General features: G+C 43.2%; 1 protein-coding gene across 2 annotated transcripts in view; it reads left to right on the top strand.

Moving 5' to 3' along the window:
• CAPN7 (calpain 7) overlaps nt 1-17961 on the top strand; it is a 69758-nt gene that overhangs the window by 40593 nt on the left and 11204 nt on the right. Inside the window, exons 11-16 of one of the 2 annotated variants that reach the window (XM_040433478.1) lie at nt 2916-3022; nt 5297-5417; nt 7060-7204; nt 8129-8228; nt 10663-10798; nt 12903-12978. In XM_040433478.1, the coding sequence (XP_040289412.1) occupies nt 2916-3022; nt 5297-5417; nt 7060-7204; nt 8129-8228; nt 10663-10798; nt 12903-12978 (685 nt within the window). The remainder of the gene's footprint in view (nt 1-2915; nt 3023-5296; nt 5418-7059; nt 7205-8128; nt 8229-10662; nt 10799-12902; nt 12979-17961) is intronic. The other variant, XM_040433479.1, reaches the window with a different exon arrangement.

Raw genomic sequence — 17961 nt, 5'->3', positions numbered from 1 at the left:
CTAAATGTTATCCCCCTTATAGCTAAAGTCAAAAGCAAGATTAAGGTATGGAAAGGCATCTCTCTCTCCATGGCCGGGAGGATCTCTCTGATTAAAATGTGTTTATTACTGATGATAAATGATGTCCTCTGGAACTCCCCAATAGAAATTCCAAGAAGTGTCTTTAAGATAATAGAGGAATTGCTGAGCGAACTAATATGGAGGGGACGGAAACCTAGAATTAAGAGACAGATATTGCAGTGTCCAGAGGGGAAAGGGGGTATGTCAGTCCCAGGTCTAAGACTGTATTATTTAGCAGCACAGATAAAAAAGATCCAGACCCTCAATACTCTTCAGATTTACAGATCAAATATGATAAAGATAAATAAAAATCTATTAGAATGTAAAATGAGCTTAAAGGGAGTCTGTCACCAGCATTTCACTTTTTTAACCCTTCCCATAGCTCCCTAGCATGCTTACAGTTAATAAAAACGTTACCTCTGGCATCAATCCTGGACCCTAAAAAACGATCTTTATAAGATATGCAAATGAGGGCTCGCAAGTGCCCAGGGCGGCGTTACTGTCTTAGGTGCCCTGCTTGCTCAGCCTTCTCATTGCGTCCCCCCGCCCCTTCCTACCCTCTGCCCGCCCATCCTTTCCCTCTGACCGCCTTTGTACTAACTTGTTATGCTGCCGATATCCCACGCCGGCGAACTCATTCCTTTGGCCGGTGCATGCACACTGCGATGCCCATTCCTTGTACGGCATCACAGTAACTATTGCGCATGCGTCGGCTAACGACGCCGATTTTCGCGAGGAAGGTACCAATTTAGTTTTTGGTTTTTTTGGGTTTTTTTTCCTCTTCTCTGTATTCTCCTTCTATTTTTTTCTGATGAGGTTAAGAGGAGGATGGTAAAAATGTTTGATTGAAAAATATTGTAAATGGTTATTGTAATGTATAGGATAATTTATGTGAAAAATAATAAAGAATATTTATAAAAATTTTAAAAAAAGATAATACAAACTGATCCGTTCTGAACAGATGCATGCGGGGTTGTATTATCTGAATGCATGCGCTTGTGCAGATCCATGACAGATCCGCATCAAAATGCAAGTGTGAAAGTAGTCTAAGGCGAATTGGTACACGTTACACTTTCTTTAGGGAGTAAAATGGCCTTAACAGGCGTCTAAGACACTTGTACAGGCGTTATTGCGATATCTGATCCCAGCAATACCAAATATATATACCGTAGTTATATTTGTTTTTATTTCCTTAAACAATAAAAAAAAATATGTTGTCACTGCATTCTAAGAACCATAACTTAATTCATTCTTCCACCAACATAGCTGTATGTGGCCTGTTTTTTTTCAGGACAAGATGTAGTTTTCTTTGGTACCATTTTGGAGTATATGATTATGATATATTGATTAACCTTTTTTTTCTGGGGGAGGGTAGGGAAAAAAATCCCATTTTCATTTTTGCTTTTTTTTTACGTTCAAAGAGTAGTTTAAATACCGTGTTTATCTTTATAATATAGGTTTTGTCAAACACAGCGTTACCATAGATGTGTATTGTATGTGTTTTTTTTGTTTTTTTGTTTTTTTTACCATTACCACTCTTGCAAAATAAACCACTGTTATTGAATTTTTTTTTTTTTTTGTATAAACTTTATTAATGTTTAATTATAATTTTTTTTGTCCCACTAGGGAACATCAATTTTGTAATGTATTGCTATACCATGTATACCAATACATTATGGCCTTTCTCTGTAACTGTGACAGGCAGTCTATAACACTGTGCAGCCTATTAGCCATACAGTCACAGCAGGATAGGAGAGCTTTGTTAGGCCCCTCACTGCCATGGTAATGCATCAGCACCCCATTATTTTTTTGCTTGTGAGCAGTGGCAACAGGGGGAGTCACCCTCCCCCTATCTAACTGCATTGACGCTGTGGATGCTATTGACTGTGGCATCTAGGTGTTTAAGTGGCCGGGATCAGAGTTATGTCTGATCCTGACCATTACAGGGGGAGCCTGGCTTCATTCAGTGCTGGGCTCTAGTGGTGATCTGAAGCACTGTGTGGGGTCTGTGCAGTCCGGCAGAGACCGAACAGACTTTACACAGGCTGCACTGATACAACTCTCCAAACCACGAAAATTAAAGGAGTTTTCCAAAATTTTCATACTCAGAATAGGTCATCTGTATCTGGTGGGGGTACGACACCTGGGACCCTGCGATCAGCTGTTTGAGGAGCGCTGCAGCCTCCTCTCTGCTTTTCCTAGGCCAGTGACGACATGCTCATCAGTCACGTGGCCTAGGAGCAGCTCAGCCCCATTCAAGTGAATGAAGCTGAGTGCAATACAAAGCACATCTGCTATACAATGTACGACACTGTGCTTGATAAGCTCCGGGAACACTGCTGCCTTCTTAAAACATCTGATTAGCGGGGGTCCCGGGTGTTGGATCCCCACCGATCAGATACTGATGACCTATCCACAGGATAGGTCATCAGTATAAAAATCCTGGAAAACCTGTTTAAAGGGAACCTGTCCCCTCCAAAAACCATCCCAAGCCAGTCACAGTGAAGGGGCAGGGGGCGTGGTTATCTTGACTTGAAGCAAGGAGGCCGCTGCCCCCTTGACTGCAAGCATGTCTAGAGAAACGCAGAATGTATATAGAGCCACAGTGCACGTGCCCAAACTTTTATTAATCTTTATCTTGCAACTGAAGCATAATTAAGAATACCGTATATAAAGCCATGGCCTTAATGTGTAGTGCCAAGGAGTGTACTGCAGGCTCCCAGTATGCAGTGTAACATATTACAGTTTCATCATAATTGTGTTTTTTTTTACAGAACGCTTTTTAATTAGGTATTTGTTATTTGATCTAATAAGTACAAAGGGAATTTAACATCTGTGGTGTGTCTGCCTTTCAGAACATTGACCTGCATGCGCTGACTGGATGGATACCAGAGAGAATTGCTATGCACTCTGACAATCAATCCTTTGACAAAGAAAGCGCTTTTAGAATGTTGTACCAAAGGTATAATGTCCGAAGATCGCCTGCTTACCTCCTAATCATGCTGCCTTCTAGATAAATTCAATACAACAGCTAAGACACTTTCTAATTTTGGCGATCGAGTAGTAAAATGAAGACTATATAAAACCTAAAGGACATCTGTCAGCAGATTTGTACCTATGACACTGGCTGACCTATTACATGTGCACTTTGCAGCTGAAGGCATCTGTGTTGGTCCCATGTTCATGTGTGCCCGCATTACCAAGAAAAATTATGTTTGAATATATGCAAATGACCCTCTAGGAGTAACAGGGGTGTTGCCGTTACACCTAGAGGCTCTGCTCTCCCTGCAACTCCTGTGACCTCTGCTCTTTGATTGACAGGGCCAGACAGTGTAAACATCATAATACCTGGCCCTGTCAATGTGCATAGGGGGCGGCAGTTGCAGAGAGAGAAGAGCCTCCAGGTGGAATGGCAACTCCCCCTTCGCTCCTAGAGGCTCATTTCCATATATTCATTGAAATAAAATGTCCATGGTTCACAAGTTTCCTGACAGCACTGGATACATTTAGGAGGACATTTATCATCTCCTCTGCGCCAAAAAAGTGGAGGCAAAAAGTCAGTCGTATGCTGCTGTTGCCAAAAATTGTGCAAATTTTTGGGTGTTTTACTCACCGCTCGCCACTTTTGAAAGTGGTGAGGGGCCAGAGTAGGCGGTTTGTCACATGTATTATAATCTATAAAAAATAAAATGGCTGCACACCATTATACATACAAACAATAGAGCTAAGAAATAGGGATAATTCTAAATAAAAGTGGTACAATACTGTAACAGACCGTTTCCGCAGACAAGGGGTTAAAATCCGTTTAGCTGATAAGCCCCTTTCTGAGAGACAGGCACAGCTACTGCAGGATACACCAAACTCCCGAACTGGATACAAAATAGCACTCCAAACTGGAACCTCACGAATAGCTGCTAGCAGACGAACAGGAATCAGCTTACACTCCTGGCAATCAGTCCCTAACAGCATACAGCGGATCCCCCCAATAACGAGACAAGGCTCCGTGTTGAGGGTCAAGCAGTGGTCTGACTGTACTTCACGTACAGCCTCTTTTATTCATAAACCACAAACATAGTACTGCCCACAGGGGTTTGAAATACAACCAATCAGTAATTTACAACACATACAATGTAACTACAGCAACCAATCGTTCACGCCCCCAGAGGACCAGAATGAAGACTGTGACATAGGACAGATACAACATATCCCCACAATGCATCATGGTTTCCTCCTCTCTGTCCCGGAGACAACCTGAGGAGCAATCCAATTATCTCTCAGGACAAAGGGAGATCGCCAATACACATGTGTAGACAACAGGACAGACATCACCTTTTAAACACACAATGGGACAATGGCACAATAGAAACACACCCAGCATTTTACTCCCAAGCTGACAAGTTACACTTATTATAAATTGTTACAACTTTGTGAGTTCACATTGGCCATACATATAACTTACATCAATTTAAACAGTATAACTTGGGGACAAACCTATCCAAAATTCACTTGAATAGGTTCAGGGGTTTAAAAGTTAGTATGGGCCATAATCCTGAGGCAAGAGGCTGATAAACAGGCCTCTCCAAAACACTGTGGCGAGGTTGGTTTCGCCACAAATACCGACTATAAATGAGTTAATGGAAGCTCTTAGCGCACATATTTGATCAAACCTTGACGCCTGGTAGATGGGCCCGACACACGTTTGATCAAATATGTGCGCTAAGAGCTTCCATTAACTCATTTATAGTCTGTATTGTACCACTTTTATTTAGAATGACCCCCATTTCTTATCTCTATTGTTTGTATGTATAATGGTATGCTGCCATCTTATTTTTTATAATCATGTTTGCTTCATGGATGTGCACCTGTGATCCTGAAGGTTCTAGTCTAAATTCTCTTGTGGTATGTATTATAATCTAAGCCAAGAACGTGGCCTAGATTATAGAGGAGATCTCCACCAGCTCACTTGCTGGTCTAAATCTCTGCTTTGTCACACAGACCTGCAAAGATGCACCACAAATGTTAAGAGGCATGCACCTCTAAATAATTGCGGTGTCTTTAGGGTGCATTCATATGGGCCACGGCAAGGACTGCAAAAATCCTGGCCCTGTCAATGACCATTTAAACAGTTTTTGTTGTTGGTTTCCCTGTCCCAAAGTGAAAAAAAAAATCCTAATATGTTTCGCTTTTCGATTTAATATATTCCTTTATATATCTGAAATCTATGTATTCCTTTCAGATTTCACAAAGGCGATGTCCTTGTTACCACAGCCACAGGGGTGATGTCTGAAGAGGAGGGTGAAAAGTGGGGCTTGGTACCGACACATGCATATGCCGTCTTGGACATTAGAGAATACAAGGTCTGATGTGACTGTTTTGTATTTGTCTGTGCATACAGTTTCCATGAAGTTAATGACTGCCCCCTACTGGCAGCCTTGTGCTGCAGAAATCTGTGTATTTAAAGTGAACTTGTAAGGTGTGAAAGAGGGAGAGAGCTCTGTGATATACCGTAAAGTGGTGGGGGAAAGTCAATGTGTCTTATAAAACAAACCTGTCCAATAAAAATTGCTCCGCCAGCATTAAGAAGTGAGGCGGCGCCCTCTAGGAGAAGTGTGGGGCAGGCGGCAGCCATTAAAGCTGAATGCCGCCAGCCTGCATGTCTTGTCCTCTGCAGCGGGATCCCGCTCCAAGGCAGAGAAGGAGCGATTCTTCCTCTCTACTGCCACCCTGCATGTTGAGCTGATGTTGGTGAGTGCCAGCGAACTGCTGCTTGGCTGCTTCAACCATTCAGCTTAGTCAGTCTCCCGCCTGGCCACTCGCTGCTGCCGTAAGTTAAGAGGAAGAAGAAGGGAGGGAGTGTTACTGACCCTCCGATCCCCCTCAGTCGGCACTGCTATCCCTTGGGACTTCTGGACTGTCTACACCTGACGTTCCTGGGTAAGTGATAGCCAGGATATGAAGGGGAGCTCAGGAGCTTAAGTATGCATGAAATAAGACTATAACCCTCCTCATCCATAGGAATACACCCATGTACTGCAGTGGTCCTGGCAGGTCTCTCTCACTGTGTCTCTTTGGAGTCCTGGCAGGTCTCTCTCTCTATCTACCGTTTTTTTTCGCTTTATAAGACGCACCTAGGGTTTAGATAAGAAAAAAATATTTGGAACCAAAAGGTGCTGAACTATGTGCAGTACATGGGTGCATTCCTATGGATGAGGGGGAATAGAGTCACATTTAATATGAATACTGTCCAGGGATTGTACTGTAATTCGCCTAAGTGTTTATATTAAGTGTGACTATATTCCCCCTCATCCATAGGAATGCACCCATGTACTGCCACGACTCCAAAGAGACACAGTAAGAGAGTCCTGCCAGGACTCAAAAGAACACAGTGAGAGAGACCTGCTAGGACTCCAAAGAACACAGTGAGAGAGACCTGCTAGGACTCCAAAGAACACAGTGAGAGAGACCTGCTAGGACTCCAAAGAGACGCAGTGAGAGACACCTGCTAGGACCCCAAAGAGAGACAGTGAGAGAGACCTGCCTGGACTCCAAAGAGACACAGTGAGAGAGTCCTGATTACCCGCCCACACAGGATGAATGACATCCTTCTGTGAATACTGATACAGGGAGAGCTGTCAATCATCCTTTGAAGGGGGGGGGGTAATCTGGACTTTTATTGTCTCTCTTAGAAGTCCTATCAGGATTTACTCCTAGATTGGCCTTCAGGGGGAGAAAACTGCTTCAAAATGCAGACTACAAGTCCTATAATGAATATATATACTGTTATTCCTCATGTACACACTACAGTTGATTCTGTAAAGTCACCTGAAACATCAGATCTGCTAAGTATGTTGGATCCCTAATAAGAGCCATCTACCACATCATTTTCTGTATAAAGGATAAACATTTCATACTGGAGAACTTGGCCAAACTGAAATCAAACTGTGATGTTAGCAGAGCAACGCCTAAAAAATCTAAAATATTTCTTTATTCCTTTTTTAGACATTACGTTTTCTCCAGCTAAAGAATCCATGGAGCCATTTACGGTGGAAAGGTCGTTTTTGTGAGAAAGATGAGAGAAGCTGGACCCCAGAGCTACAGAAATACTTAAACTTTGACCCACGGACTGCCCAAAAAATTGATAATGGTTATTTTTACTTATTCTTGTCCAACTGTAGGGGGATAGCTAGGGGGAGCCGCGCTGAGACTACTGGGAGTAGTGTAGAGGGGGCTTCTGACTGCTGAGAATATAGGGGGGTCTGCCGCAACTATTGCTAAAGTGATGGGGGCTGCCGTGACTACTCAGAAAGTGGGAAATGACTGAATATTTATATGTCTTGTTTTAGAACTTGTAAAGGTTTTTAGATCTTTAGTGGGCCTCCTTTAGGAATCATTTATAAGATCCAAAGAAACTAGGGATTTGTAACTCTAAAAATTAAGCCTGACTAGTGGGAGGGGGGTAGATGTGTTACAAAATACCGGCAGAAATTTAGAAAAGACCAGCAAACCACAGTGCAGTCACCCCACAGCAAAACGGGAAGATGGAGTGTGGGAATCTGCTCAAATCTGTTGGGTTGTGCAAGAAGGCACAACTCTGTAATAAGCACGTAGCACGGATGATGGTGGCTGCGGTTCTGCTGGCCAGCAGGCGGTATAGCAAACTCCACTTGTAGATTCAGGTGCCAAACAACAAAAAGAAGGAAGGCCAAAGCATTGCCAACGAGTAATGGTAGTTGTAAAATTTCTCAATAAATAGTCTAATACATAAAAGCGACACGTTTCGATTCAGTACCTACATCGAAACACGTTGTCTAGATGTACTTCTTTATTTATCAGTACGTTTTACTACTACCATTACTTTGGTCTTCTTTTTTTGTTTTGCGCATAAAGACTATTACACAGTGTGCCCAGCAGAGGTCCTCATACAGTCATTTACCGTAAGTGAGTGAGTTGAACCAGTTCCAGGGAAGGAGCGCTACTGACTACATTCGAAGGAGGAGACTGGTATGGAAAAGAAGCAGTCAAGTCACTAGCAACTGATATAGCTCTAATAAATGTCATATTCTTTTAGGTATTTTCTGGATCACATGGGACGACCTGTGTCAGTATTATGATGTCATTTATTTGAGCTGGAATCCAAGTCTTTTTAAAGAATCCACATGCATTCACAAGTAAGTGATATCGTCAGGCAATGAGCTTTATTGATTATACATTTATAAATGAGGGAGGTAATTGATATATATTAAAAAAAACAAGCCATAACAACATAGCTTTGTTACAGTGCCATTTTTGCAGTGGGGAGAAGTGCTGTTGTCCCTATGAATTAGCTTATTGGTAAATCATTTGCTGACAATATACTGACATGACAGTATGGCATGGGTAGGGGATTTGTTGTTGTATTGGGACAACCCCTTTAAGAATTCACATTTGCCATTTTACATGTAGAAATAAAAAAAAAATAGACATGTCTTTGTCCATTTCCCGATGCGGCAATACTAAAGTATTAAAATATTTATCCCATATTAAAATATTAGTCTCATATGGTGACCATTGGAACAGAAAAAGAAATCAAAATGGCCGAATTGCCATTCTTTTGTCACTTCACCTCCCCAAAGAAATTGAACCGAAAGTGATCAAAACATCTTCGTACCCTATAATAGTACCAATAAAAATGACAGATCGCCCTAAAATAAAAAACGCCCTTACACACCTTCATAGTAAGAAATATTCAAAGATGATGGGTGTCAATATGTAAACGCAAAGAAATTTTTTATTTTTTTTTATAAACTATTCAAACAACACTTTATGGAAGCTCTGCTGCAGTACAACGGCATGGCCACTACACTTTTAATGGAGCTGTGCTTCCGGATAGTTTCGGCCTCTTGGAGCTGTGCTTCTGGATAGTTTCGGCCTCTTGGAGCTGTGCTTTCGGATAGTTTCGGCCTCTTGGAGCTGTGCTTCCGGATAGTTTCGGCCTCTTGGAGCTGTGCTTCCGGATAGTTTCGGCCTCTTGGAGCTGTGCTTCCGGATAGTTTCGGCCTCTTGGAGCTGTGCTTCCGGATAGTTTCGGCCTCTTGGAGCTGTGCTTCCGGATAGTTTTGGCCTCTTGGAGCTGTGCTTCCGGATAGTTTCGGCCTCTTGGAGCTGTGCTTCCGGATAGTTTCGGCCTCTTGGAGCTGTGCTTCCGGATAGTTTCGGCCTCTTGGAGCTGTGCTTTCGGATAGTTTCGGCCTCTTGGAGCTGTGCTTTCGGATAGTTTCGGCCTCTTGGAGCTGTGCTTCCGGATAGTTTCGGCCTCTTGGAGCTGTGCTTCCGGATAGTTTCGGCCTCTTGGAGCTGTGCTTCCGGATAGTTTCGGCCTCTTGGAGCTGTGCTTCGGGATAGTTTCGGCCTCTTGGAGCTGTGCTTCGGGATAGTTTCGGCCTCTTGGAGCTGTGCTTTCGGATAGTTTCGGCCTCTTGGAGCTGTGCTTCCGGATAGTTTCGGCCTCTTGGAGCTGTGCTTCCGGATAGTTTCGGCCTCTTGGAGCTGTGCTTCCGGATAGTATCTGCCTCTTGGAGCTGTGCTTCCGGATAGTATCTGCCTCTTGGAGCTGTGCTTCCGGATAGTTTCGGCCTCTTGGAGCTGTGCTTCCGGATAGTTTCGGCCTCTTGGAGCTGTGCTTTCGGATAGTTTCGGCCTCTTGGAGCTGTGCTTTCGGATAGTTTCGGCCTCTTGGAGCTGTGCTTCCGGATAGTTTCGGCCTCTTGGAGCTGTGCTTCCGGATAGTTTCGGCCTCTTGGAGCTGTGCTTCCGGATAGTTTCGGCCTCTTGGAGCTGTGCTTTCGGATAGTTTCGGCCTCTTGGAGCTGTGCTTTCGGATAGTATCGGCCTCTTGGAGCTGTGCTTCCGGATAGTTTCGGCCTCTTGGAGCTGTGCTTCCGGATAGTTTCGGCCTCTTGGAGCTGTGCTTCCGGATAGTTTCGGCCTCTTGGAGCTGTGCTTCCGGATAGTTTCGGCCTCTTGGAGCTGTGCTTCCGGATAGTTTCGGCCTCTTGGAGCTGTGCTTCCGGATAGTTTCGGCCTCTTGGAGCTGTGCTTCCGGATAGTTTCGGCCTCTTGGAGCTGTGCTTCCGGATAGTTTCGGCCTCTTGGAGCTGTGCTTCCGGATAGTTTCGGCCTCTTGGAGCTGTGCTTCCGGATAGTTTCGGCCTCTTGGAGCTGTGCTTTCGGATAGTTTCGGCCTCTTGGAGCTGTGCTTCTGGATAGTTTCGGCCTCTTGGAGCTGTGCTTCTGGATAGTTTCAGCCTCTTGGAGCTGTGCTTCCGGATAGTTTCAGCCTCTTGGAGCTGTGCTTCCGGATAGTTTCGGCCTCTGAGGCTGCAGAAAACAGCTGACCGGTGGGGCTGCTAGCTGTCAGATGCTCACCGATCTGATTACTTATCCGGAGGATATGTCATCACCATTATCTACCATAAAACCTGTAGAAATACTTTTTAATATTTATGGACAAAACTACTGATTTGTAAAGCTCATATATAGTTAGAGGTGCGTCCTATTATCTATCTCTATTTAGTCTTATAAAAGAAGAAACCCTTTCATAATTGTAAAAACATTTTTTTCCAGTACATGGGATGCAAAACAGGGTCCTGTGAAAGACGCATACAGTCTTGCCAACAATCCTCAGTACAGACTTGATGTCCAGTGTCCAAAGGGCGGAGCTGCAGTGTGGATTTTGCTAAGCAGGCACATCACGGATAAGGTTTGTATTGCTGATCCCATGCTGAGTTTGACATATAATGTCATGCATTTGTGACATTAATGTGGATGTTCATGAAGGCGACCCATGCTTGTATGGAACCCAACCGGCCAATAGTCGCCATGGGTTCAGCTTCTTCAACTACCGGGGGATTTGCTGTTGCCGTCTGCAGGGGAAATGTAGCATTACATGCCTCCCAATCAAGTTAATGGCTGTCCGTGTAATGCACAGTCGCGCCAGCTCGCATTTCTGGGCATAAGGACATCGGTGTTACTATTATGGGGCACTGAATAATGTAACATTATAACAAGGAGGTGGTCTCTACTCATACTGTGTATTCTATAATTATAGCAGATGGTCTTAAACATTATATGTAACTCAGTACCAGTGAGTAATGCTTAGGCCTCGTCCATATTTCCGTTTTTCACTGACACGTGCTGTCCACATTTTCCACGGACAGCGCAGGTACCCATTGATTTAAATGTATCTGTTCACATTTCAATATTTTTTATTGACCGTGGGTCAGTAAAACAATCACGGAGACTTGCACTACTTTGATCTGTGATACAGACCAAGCACACCCATAGAAGTCTATGGATCCGTGAAAATCAAGGACACAACATGGATGGCATCTGTGGTGCATCAGTTTTTCACTAAAGACTAATAGGAGATTCTTTGGAAATGAATTTATAGCTGAACAACGTCAGTGAATTACGGATCACACACGGATAGTAAAAATGTACACACGGCGCAACCACGGATCCATCACGGATGAAACATGTAAGTTTTTTTACTCGCACAGAAATGTGGACGAGGCCTAATTGTGCCATGTTGGCTACTCGCCTGCTTTTTAGGGCACATCTGTGTGCAGTGAGTACTACATTTTCTCAAATCCCACTCCTGCTCCATCCTGCTCTGTGGATAGGAGATAACTTTAACCAACCAGAATACTCCTTTAATGTGCAGATAGATATGCTGCCTGATCTTCTATAAAGGCTACATGTTCAAATTTTGCTCAGCTATTCGGATGTAGTTTTGAAGCTAAAGCCAGGTGTGCACTACAAGAAATCCAGCACTGCACCAAGTTATAAAAAAAGTATGGCGTCCCCATTCACTTTTTTGGGGCGGCTCTGTCTGTTCACGTGAATAGTACAGAGCAGTCCCATAGCAGTACTTGTTGCTTCTAAGTCATTTTTAAATATGCATCGTAAAAAATGTATCTTTTTTTTTTTTTTTTACACAGGCGGAACCTGTTGCATCAATGTGGTCATTGCTTTTGTAGTTTTTACAGGTGAAACACATTGATTTAAAACACTGCACCTGTAAAAACATACAATCACCTTAAAACATTTTCATATTTTTTATGTGTTTTTGAAAAGCGGCACAAAATCTATATGTAAACCTGGGCTGGTGCTTTCTCTCTCTGTTCATGATCCCTTTATGATCCACACTTGGCTTCAAAAACTGCATCAGAAAACGTGATTAAAACCTGAACGGGTGTATTTCAATGTCGCAGGGTCATAATATTTCGCAGTACTTCTCTGATGTATAAATCTACAGTCCAAGGCAGGAAAATGTCAGTGACATAAATATTCTCGAGCGATAATATGGCCACACCTTTGTAACCAGGAACGAGTAAATATTTAGCCATGCTAAGTGCTTTCTTCTTACATAAGCTTGAGAAGTCTGTAAGTTACCAAGTCACTAATTACTTTCCACCTTGTACTTTGTGACATGCCAGATAATGAAGAGGGGTTAGGGCTCCTTACCAACTTTGCAGTTTTGCACAATTAAGTAGCTGAACGGCAAATTTCCTGTCGTGGAACAGTATTGGGACAATGAAAGCTTAAACTGCAGATCTGTCTTTTAGCCTCCATTGTCTTATATGGAAGAAATGTATTTTTATAAAGGGAAAAATCACTGATGGGTGAAACGCCTCAAACCCACGAACTTGCCCATGACATATTGCCTATAACGAAGACCTGTTAAAGGAACACGCAAATAACACTTTATTAATAATTTAAACTTTGCACGTAAATGAAGCAATACATTTGTAGTTAAAGGTATAAAAGCACAATATTGAAGTTATTCTGCTTATTTATTGTAGGATGATTTTGCCCAAAATCGAGAATTTATTACACTGGTTGTTTACAAGAATGATGGCAAAAAGGTTTACTACCCAGGTGAGTTGTACAGTTGCTTCTGCATATCTGAGACATGCTCCAACTAAAGGCAGATCACGCGGTGGAAGTTTCATGCAGATGTCGGTGCGTAGTCCGTCCAGTATCCGCCTGCAAACCACCTTCCATTCATTGTAATAGGAATTCCGCCTATAAAACTAGTATGACCATCAATAATCTCCCTTGAAAGAGTCACTGTACTTTCACACAATTTCATTTAATAGAGAATGGTGTAACTAGCAAATTTCTAAATCACTTCATTTAACCCCTTAGGGACGCATGACGTATCGGTACGGCATGTTTCCCGAGTCCTTAAGGACCCATGACGTACCGGTACGTCATTTGTTGTTCCGATCACTGCCGCTCGGCCGGCGGTGATCGGAACAAGGTGCCTGCTCAAATCATTGAGCAGGCACCTCGGCTAAATGCGCGGGTGGGTACCGTGACACCCCCCCCCCCCCCATGTCAGCGATCGCAACAAACCGCAGGTCAATTCAGACCTGCGGTTTGCTGCGCTTTCTACAGTTTCTGATCCCCGCGGTCCCTGACCGCGTGGATCAGAAACTTTTATATGCCTAAATGATATATGTGTCACCCCCCCTGCACCCCTGAATGATGATATGGCGGCGGGAGGTGCAGGGGGGGTGTTGGAGGCGGGCGGTGCGGCAGGCGGGATCGCGATCCCCCGCCCGCCTCCCCTTGAATAATCGTTGGCGTCTAGTGGGTATACCAGGCTGTCAGCATATTGCTGACACCCTGGTATAAACGTCTGACATCTGTGATGCGATGTCAGCCGTTTAACCCTTTCCATACCGCGGTCCGTACGGACCGCGGTATGGAAAAGCACAGGTTAACAGTCGGGATCTCCCTCCCTCTCCCATCGGGGGGCTGCTGTGCCTTTGCAGCCCCCCGACAGGATGGGGTGATAGAGGGAGGGAGCCCCAGTCCTTACCCTTCCCCGCCTGCGTAGTTGTGGCCACAACTGAGCAGACAGGGAAGGTTCCCATGGCAACAGGACGCCTTTTCAGGCATCCTGCTGTCCATGGGGCTGAACAGATCTGTGCTAAAGGCATAGATCTGTTCAGACAAAGTGTAAGTAAAATACAGTACAATACACTATATAGTGTACTGTATTATACAGACATCAGACCCACTGGATCTTCAAGAACCAAGTGGGTCTGGGTCAAAAAAAAGTGAAAATCAAAAAACACATTTATCACTGATTAAAAATGAAAAAAATAAAATTCCCTACACATGTTTGGTATCGCCGCGTCCGTAACGACCTGATCTATAAAACAGTCATGTTACTTTACCCGAACGGTGAACGCCATAAAAATAAAAAATAAAAAACTATGATGAAATTGAAATTTTGCCCACCTTACTTCCCAAAAAAGGTAATAAAAGTGATGTACGCCAAAATTGTAACAATCAAACCGTCATCTCATCCCGCAAAAATCATACTCTACCCAAGATAATCGCCCAAAAACTGAAAAAACTATGGCTCTTAGACTATGGAAACACTAAAACCTGATTTTTTTTTTGTTTCAAAAATGAAATCATTGTGTAAAAAATATATACATATTAGGTATCGCCGCATCCGTATCGACCGGCTCTATAAAAATATCACATGAGCTAACCCCTCAGGTGACCACCGTAAAAAAATAAAAATAAAAACGGTGTAAAAAAAAGCAAAAAAAAAGTCGCATGCACCCCAAAATAGTGCCAATCAAACCGCCGTCTCATCCCGCAAAAAATGAGACCCTACTTAAGATAATCGCCCAAAAACTGAAAAAACTATGGCTCTTAGACTATGGAGACACTAAAACTTTTTTTTGTTTTAAAAATGAAATCATTGTGTAAAACTTACATAAATAAAAAAAATTGTATACATATTAGGTATCGCCGCGTCCCTGACAACCTGCTCTATAAAATTACCACATGATCTAACTTGTCAGATGAATGTTGTAAATAACAAAAAAAAAAAAACTGTGCCAAAAAAGCTATTTCTTGTTACCTTGCCGCACAAAAAGTGTAATATAGAGCAACCAAAAATCATATGTACCCTAAACTAGTACCAACAAGACTGCTACCCTATCCCGTAGTTTCTAAAATGGGGTCACTTTTTTGGAGTTTCTACTCTAGGGGGGCTTCAAATGGGACATGGTGTAAAAAAAAAAACAGTTCCTTTCCTTCTGCGCCCTGCCGTGTGCCCGTACAGCAGTTTACGACCACATATGGGGTGTTTCTGTAAACTACAGAATCAGGGCCATAAATAATGAGTTTTGTTTCCCTGTTAACCCTTGATTTGTAACTGAAAAAAATATAAAAATGGAAAATCTGCCAAAAAAGTGAAATTTTGAAATTGTATCTCTATTTTCCATTAAATCTTGTGCAACACCTAAAGGGTTAACAAAGTTTGTAAAATCTGTTTTGAATACCTTGAGGGGTGTAGTTTCTTAGATGGGGTCACTTTTATGGAGTTTCTACTCTAGGGGTGCATCAGGGGGGCTTCAAATGGGACATGGTGTAAATAAACCAGTCCAGCAAAATCTGCCTTCTAAAAACCCTCTACGCCCCGCTGTGTGGCCGTACAGTAGTTTACTGCCACATATGGGGTGTTTATGTAAACGGCAGAGTCAGGGCAATAAAGATACAGTCTTGTTTGGCTGTTAACCCTTGCTTTGTTAGTGGAAAAAATGGGTAAAAATGGAAACTTAGGCAAAAAAATGAAATTCTCAAATTTCATCCCCATTTGCCAATAACTCTTGTGCAACACCTAAAGGGTTAACGAAGTTTGTAAAATCAGTTTTGAATACCTTGAGGGGTGTAGTTTATAGAATGGGGTGGTTTCTATTATGTAAGCCTTGCAAAGTGACTTCAGAGCTGTAGTGGTCCCTGAAAATTGGGTTTTTGTAAATTTCAGAAAAATTTCAAGATTTGCTTCTAAACTTCTAAGCCTTGTAACATCCCCAAAAAATAAAATATCATTCCCAAAATAATTCAAACATGAAGTAGACATATGGGGAATGTAAAGTCATCACAATTTTTGGGGGTATTACTATGTATTACAGAAGTAGAGAAACTGAAACTTTAAAATTTGCAAATTTTTCTACATTTTTGGTAAATTTGGTATTTTTTTATGCAAAAAAAATAATAATTTTTGACTTCATTTTACCAGTGTCATGAAGTAGAATATGTGACGAAAAAACAATCTCAGAATGGCCTGGATAAGTCAAAGCGTTTTAAAGTTATCAGCACTTAAAGTGACACTGGTCAGATTTGCAAAAAATGGCCAAGTCCTTAAGGTGAAATAGGGCCCCTTAAGGGGTTAAAAAAAAATGCCTGTATCCACCTGAAAAAATGCTGTAAAGTCATGGCCACTAGGGGTCTCACTTCCACCTAATGTCACGGATGGTGTACAGGAAACAAGATGATACAAATAACAAATGATGACTCACTGGATCCACAACTAAGGAACATAAAGGGAGACCCCTGCAATCGACCTGCCGCTCTCCCTTAATGCTCAGCCTATGCGACCACTCTAAAGGTGAATGGGCGCATATCCACGTACCTCGGCTATCTTAACCTGAAGGCCCTACAATAGTGAGGGGACACGACCACCGGCTCCCTACACAGACACGGAGGGAGTCAGGGTCCCCTGGATCCAGACAACAGAAAATAATAAATACAAAACAGCACTTATCTGAAGACGACTGTGAACTGAGAACTGGGAGCTGGGAGCTGAAGTCAGCATGCACACTCATTCCAGGAAGTAGTATCAGCCACACCCAACTACCTTATGGGGGAGAATATAAAGGGAGGTAATGAGTCTGACTGCATGACAGCTGAGATAGCCTAACGAGGTGAGGAACAGAAACCAAAACAAAGAAACTCAAGGGGGAGGATCTGAACGGCTCCTGTCAGAGCCTCTCAGCTGTCTGCTTGTGACAGTACCCCTCCCTCTAGGAGTGGACTCCGGACACTCAGGGCCCACCTTCTCAGGATGGGACCTATGGAAAGCCCTGATGAGGCGAGAGGCCTTAATGTCCGTCACTGGGAGCCACATCCTCTCCTCAGGACCATAACCCTCCCAATGAACGAGGTACTGGAGGGAACCACGGACAAGACGAGAATCCACAATCCTAGAGACCTGAAATTCAAGATTCCCATCAACCATAATCGGAGGAGGAGGCAAAGGAGAAGGTACAATAGGTTGAACATAAGGTTTCAATAAGGACTTATGGAAAACATTATGGATCTTCCAAGTCTGAGGAAGATCAAGACGGTAGGCAACAGGATTGATGACAGACAGGATCTTGTAAGGCCCAATAAACCTAGGACCCAACTTCCAGGAGGGAACCTTCAATTTGATATTCTTGGTAGACAGCCACACCAAATCACCAACATTCAGGTCCGGACCAGGCATACGTCTCTTATCCGCCACACGCTTATATCTCTCACTCATATTCTTTAGATTATCCTGAATATTTTGCCAAATAGATGACAAAGACGAGGAGAATCTGTCCTCATCAGGCAAACCAGAAGAGCCCTCTCCAGAGAAAGTCCCAAACGGCGGATGAAACCCATATGCACCAAAAAATGGTGACTTATCAGAGGACTCCTGACGACGGTTATTTAAAGCAAACTCAGCAAGGGACAAAAACGAACACCAATCCTCCTGATTCTCCGCCACAAAACAGCGCAGATATGTCTCCAGATTCTGATTGACACGCTCTGTCTGGCCATTCGACTGCGGATGGAAAGCAGAAGAGAATGACAAGCGAACCCCCAAGCGAGAACAGAAAGCCTTCCAGAATCTGGAAACAAACTGCGTGCCCCTATCAGAGACTATGTCAGAAGGAATCCCATGCAATTTGACAATGTGGTCAACAAATGCCTGCGCCAGCGTCTTAGCATTGGGCAAACCGGGAAAAGGGATAAAGTGCACCATTTTGCTAAAACGGTCCACCACCACCAGAATCACAG

The sequence above is a fragment of the Bufo bufo genome, chromosome 5 (genome assembly GCF_905171765.1).
Source record: "Bufo bufo chromosome 5, aBufBuf1.1, whole genome shotgun sequence".
In the NCBI taxonomy this organism is placed as follows: domain Eukaryota; kingdom Metazoa; phylum Chordata; class Amphibia; order Anura; family Bufonidae; genus Bufo; species Bufo bufo.
Note: the sequence above shows the minus strand (reverse complement) of the source record. Positions and strands in the feature narration are given on the sequence as shown.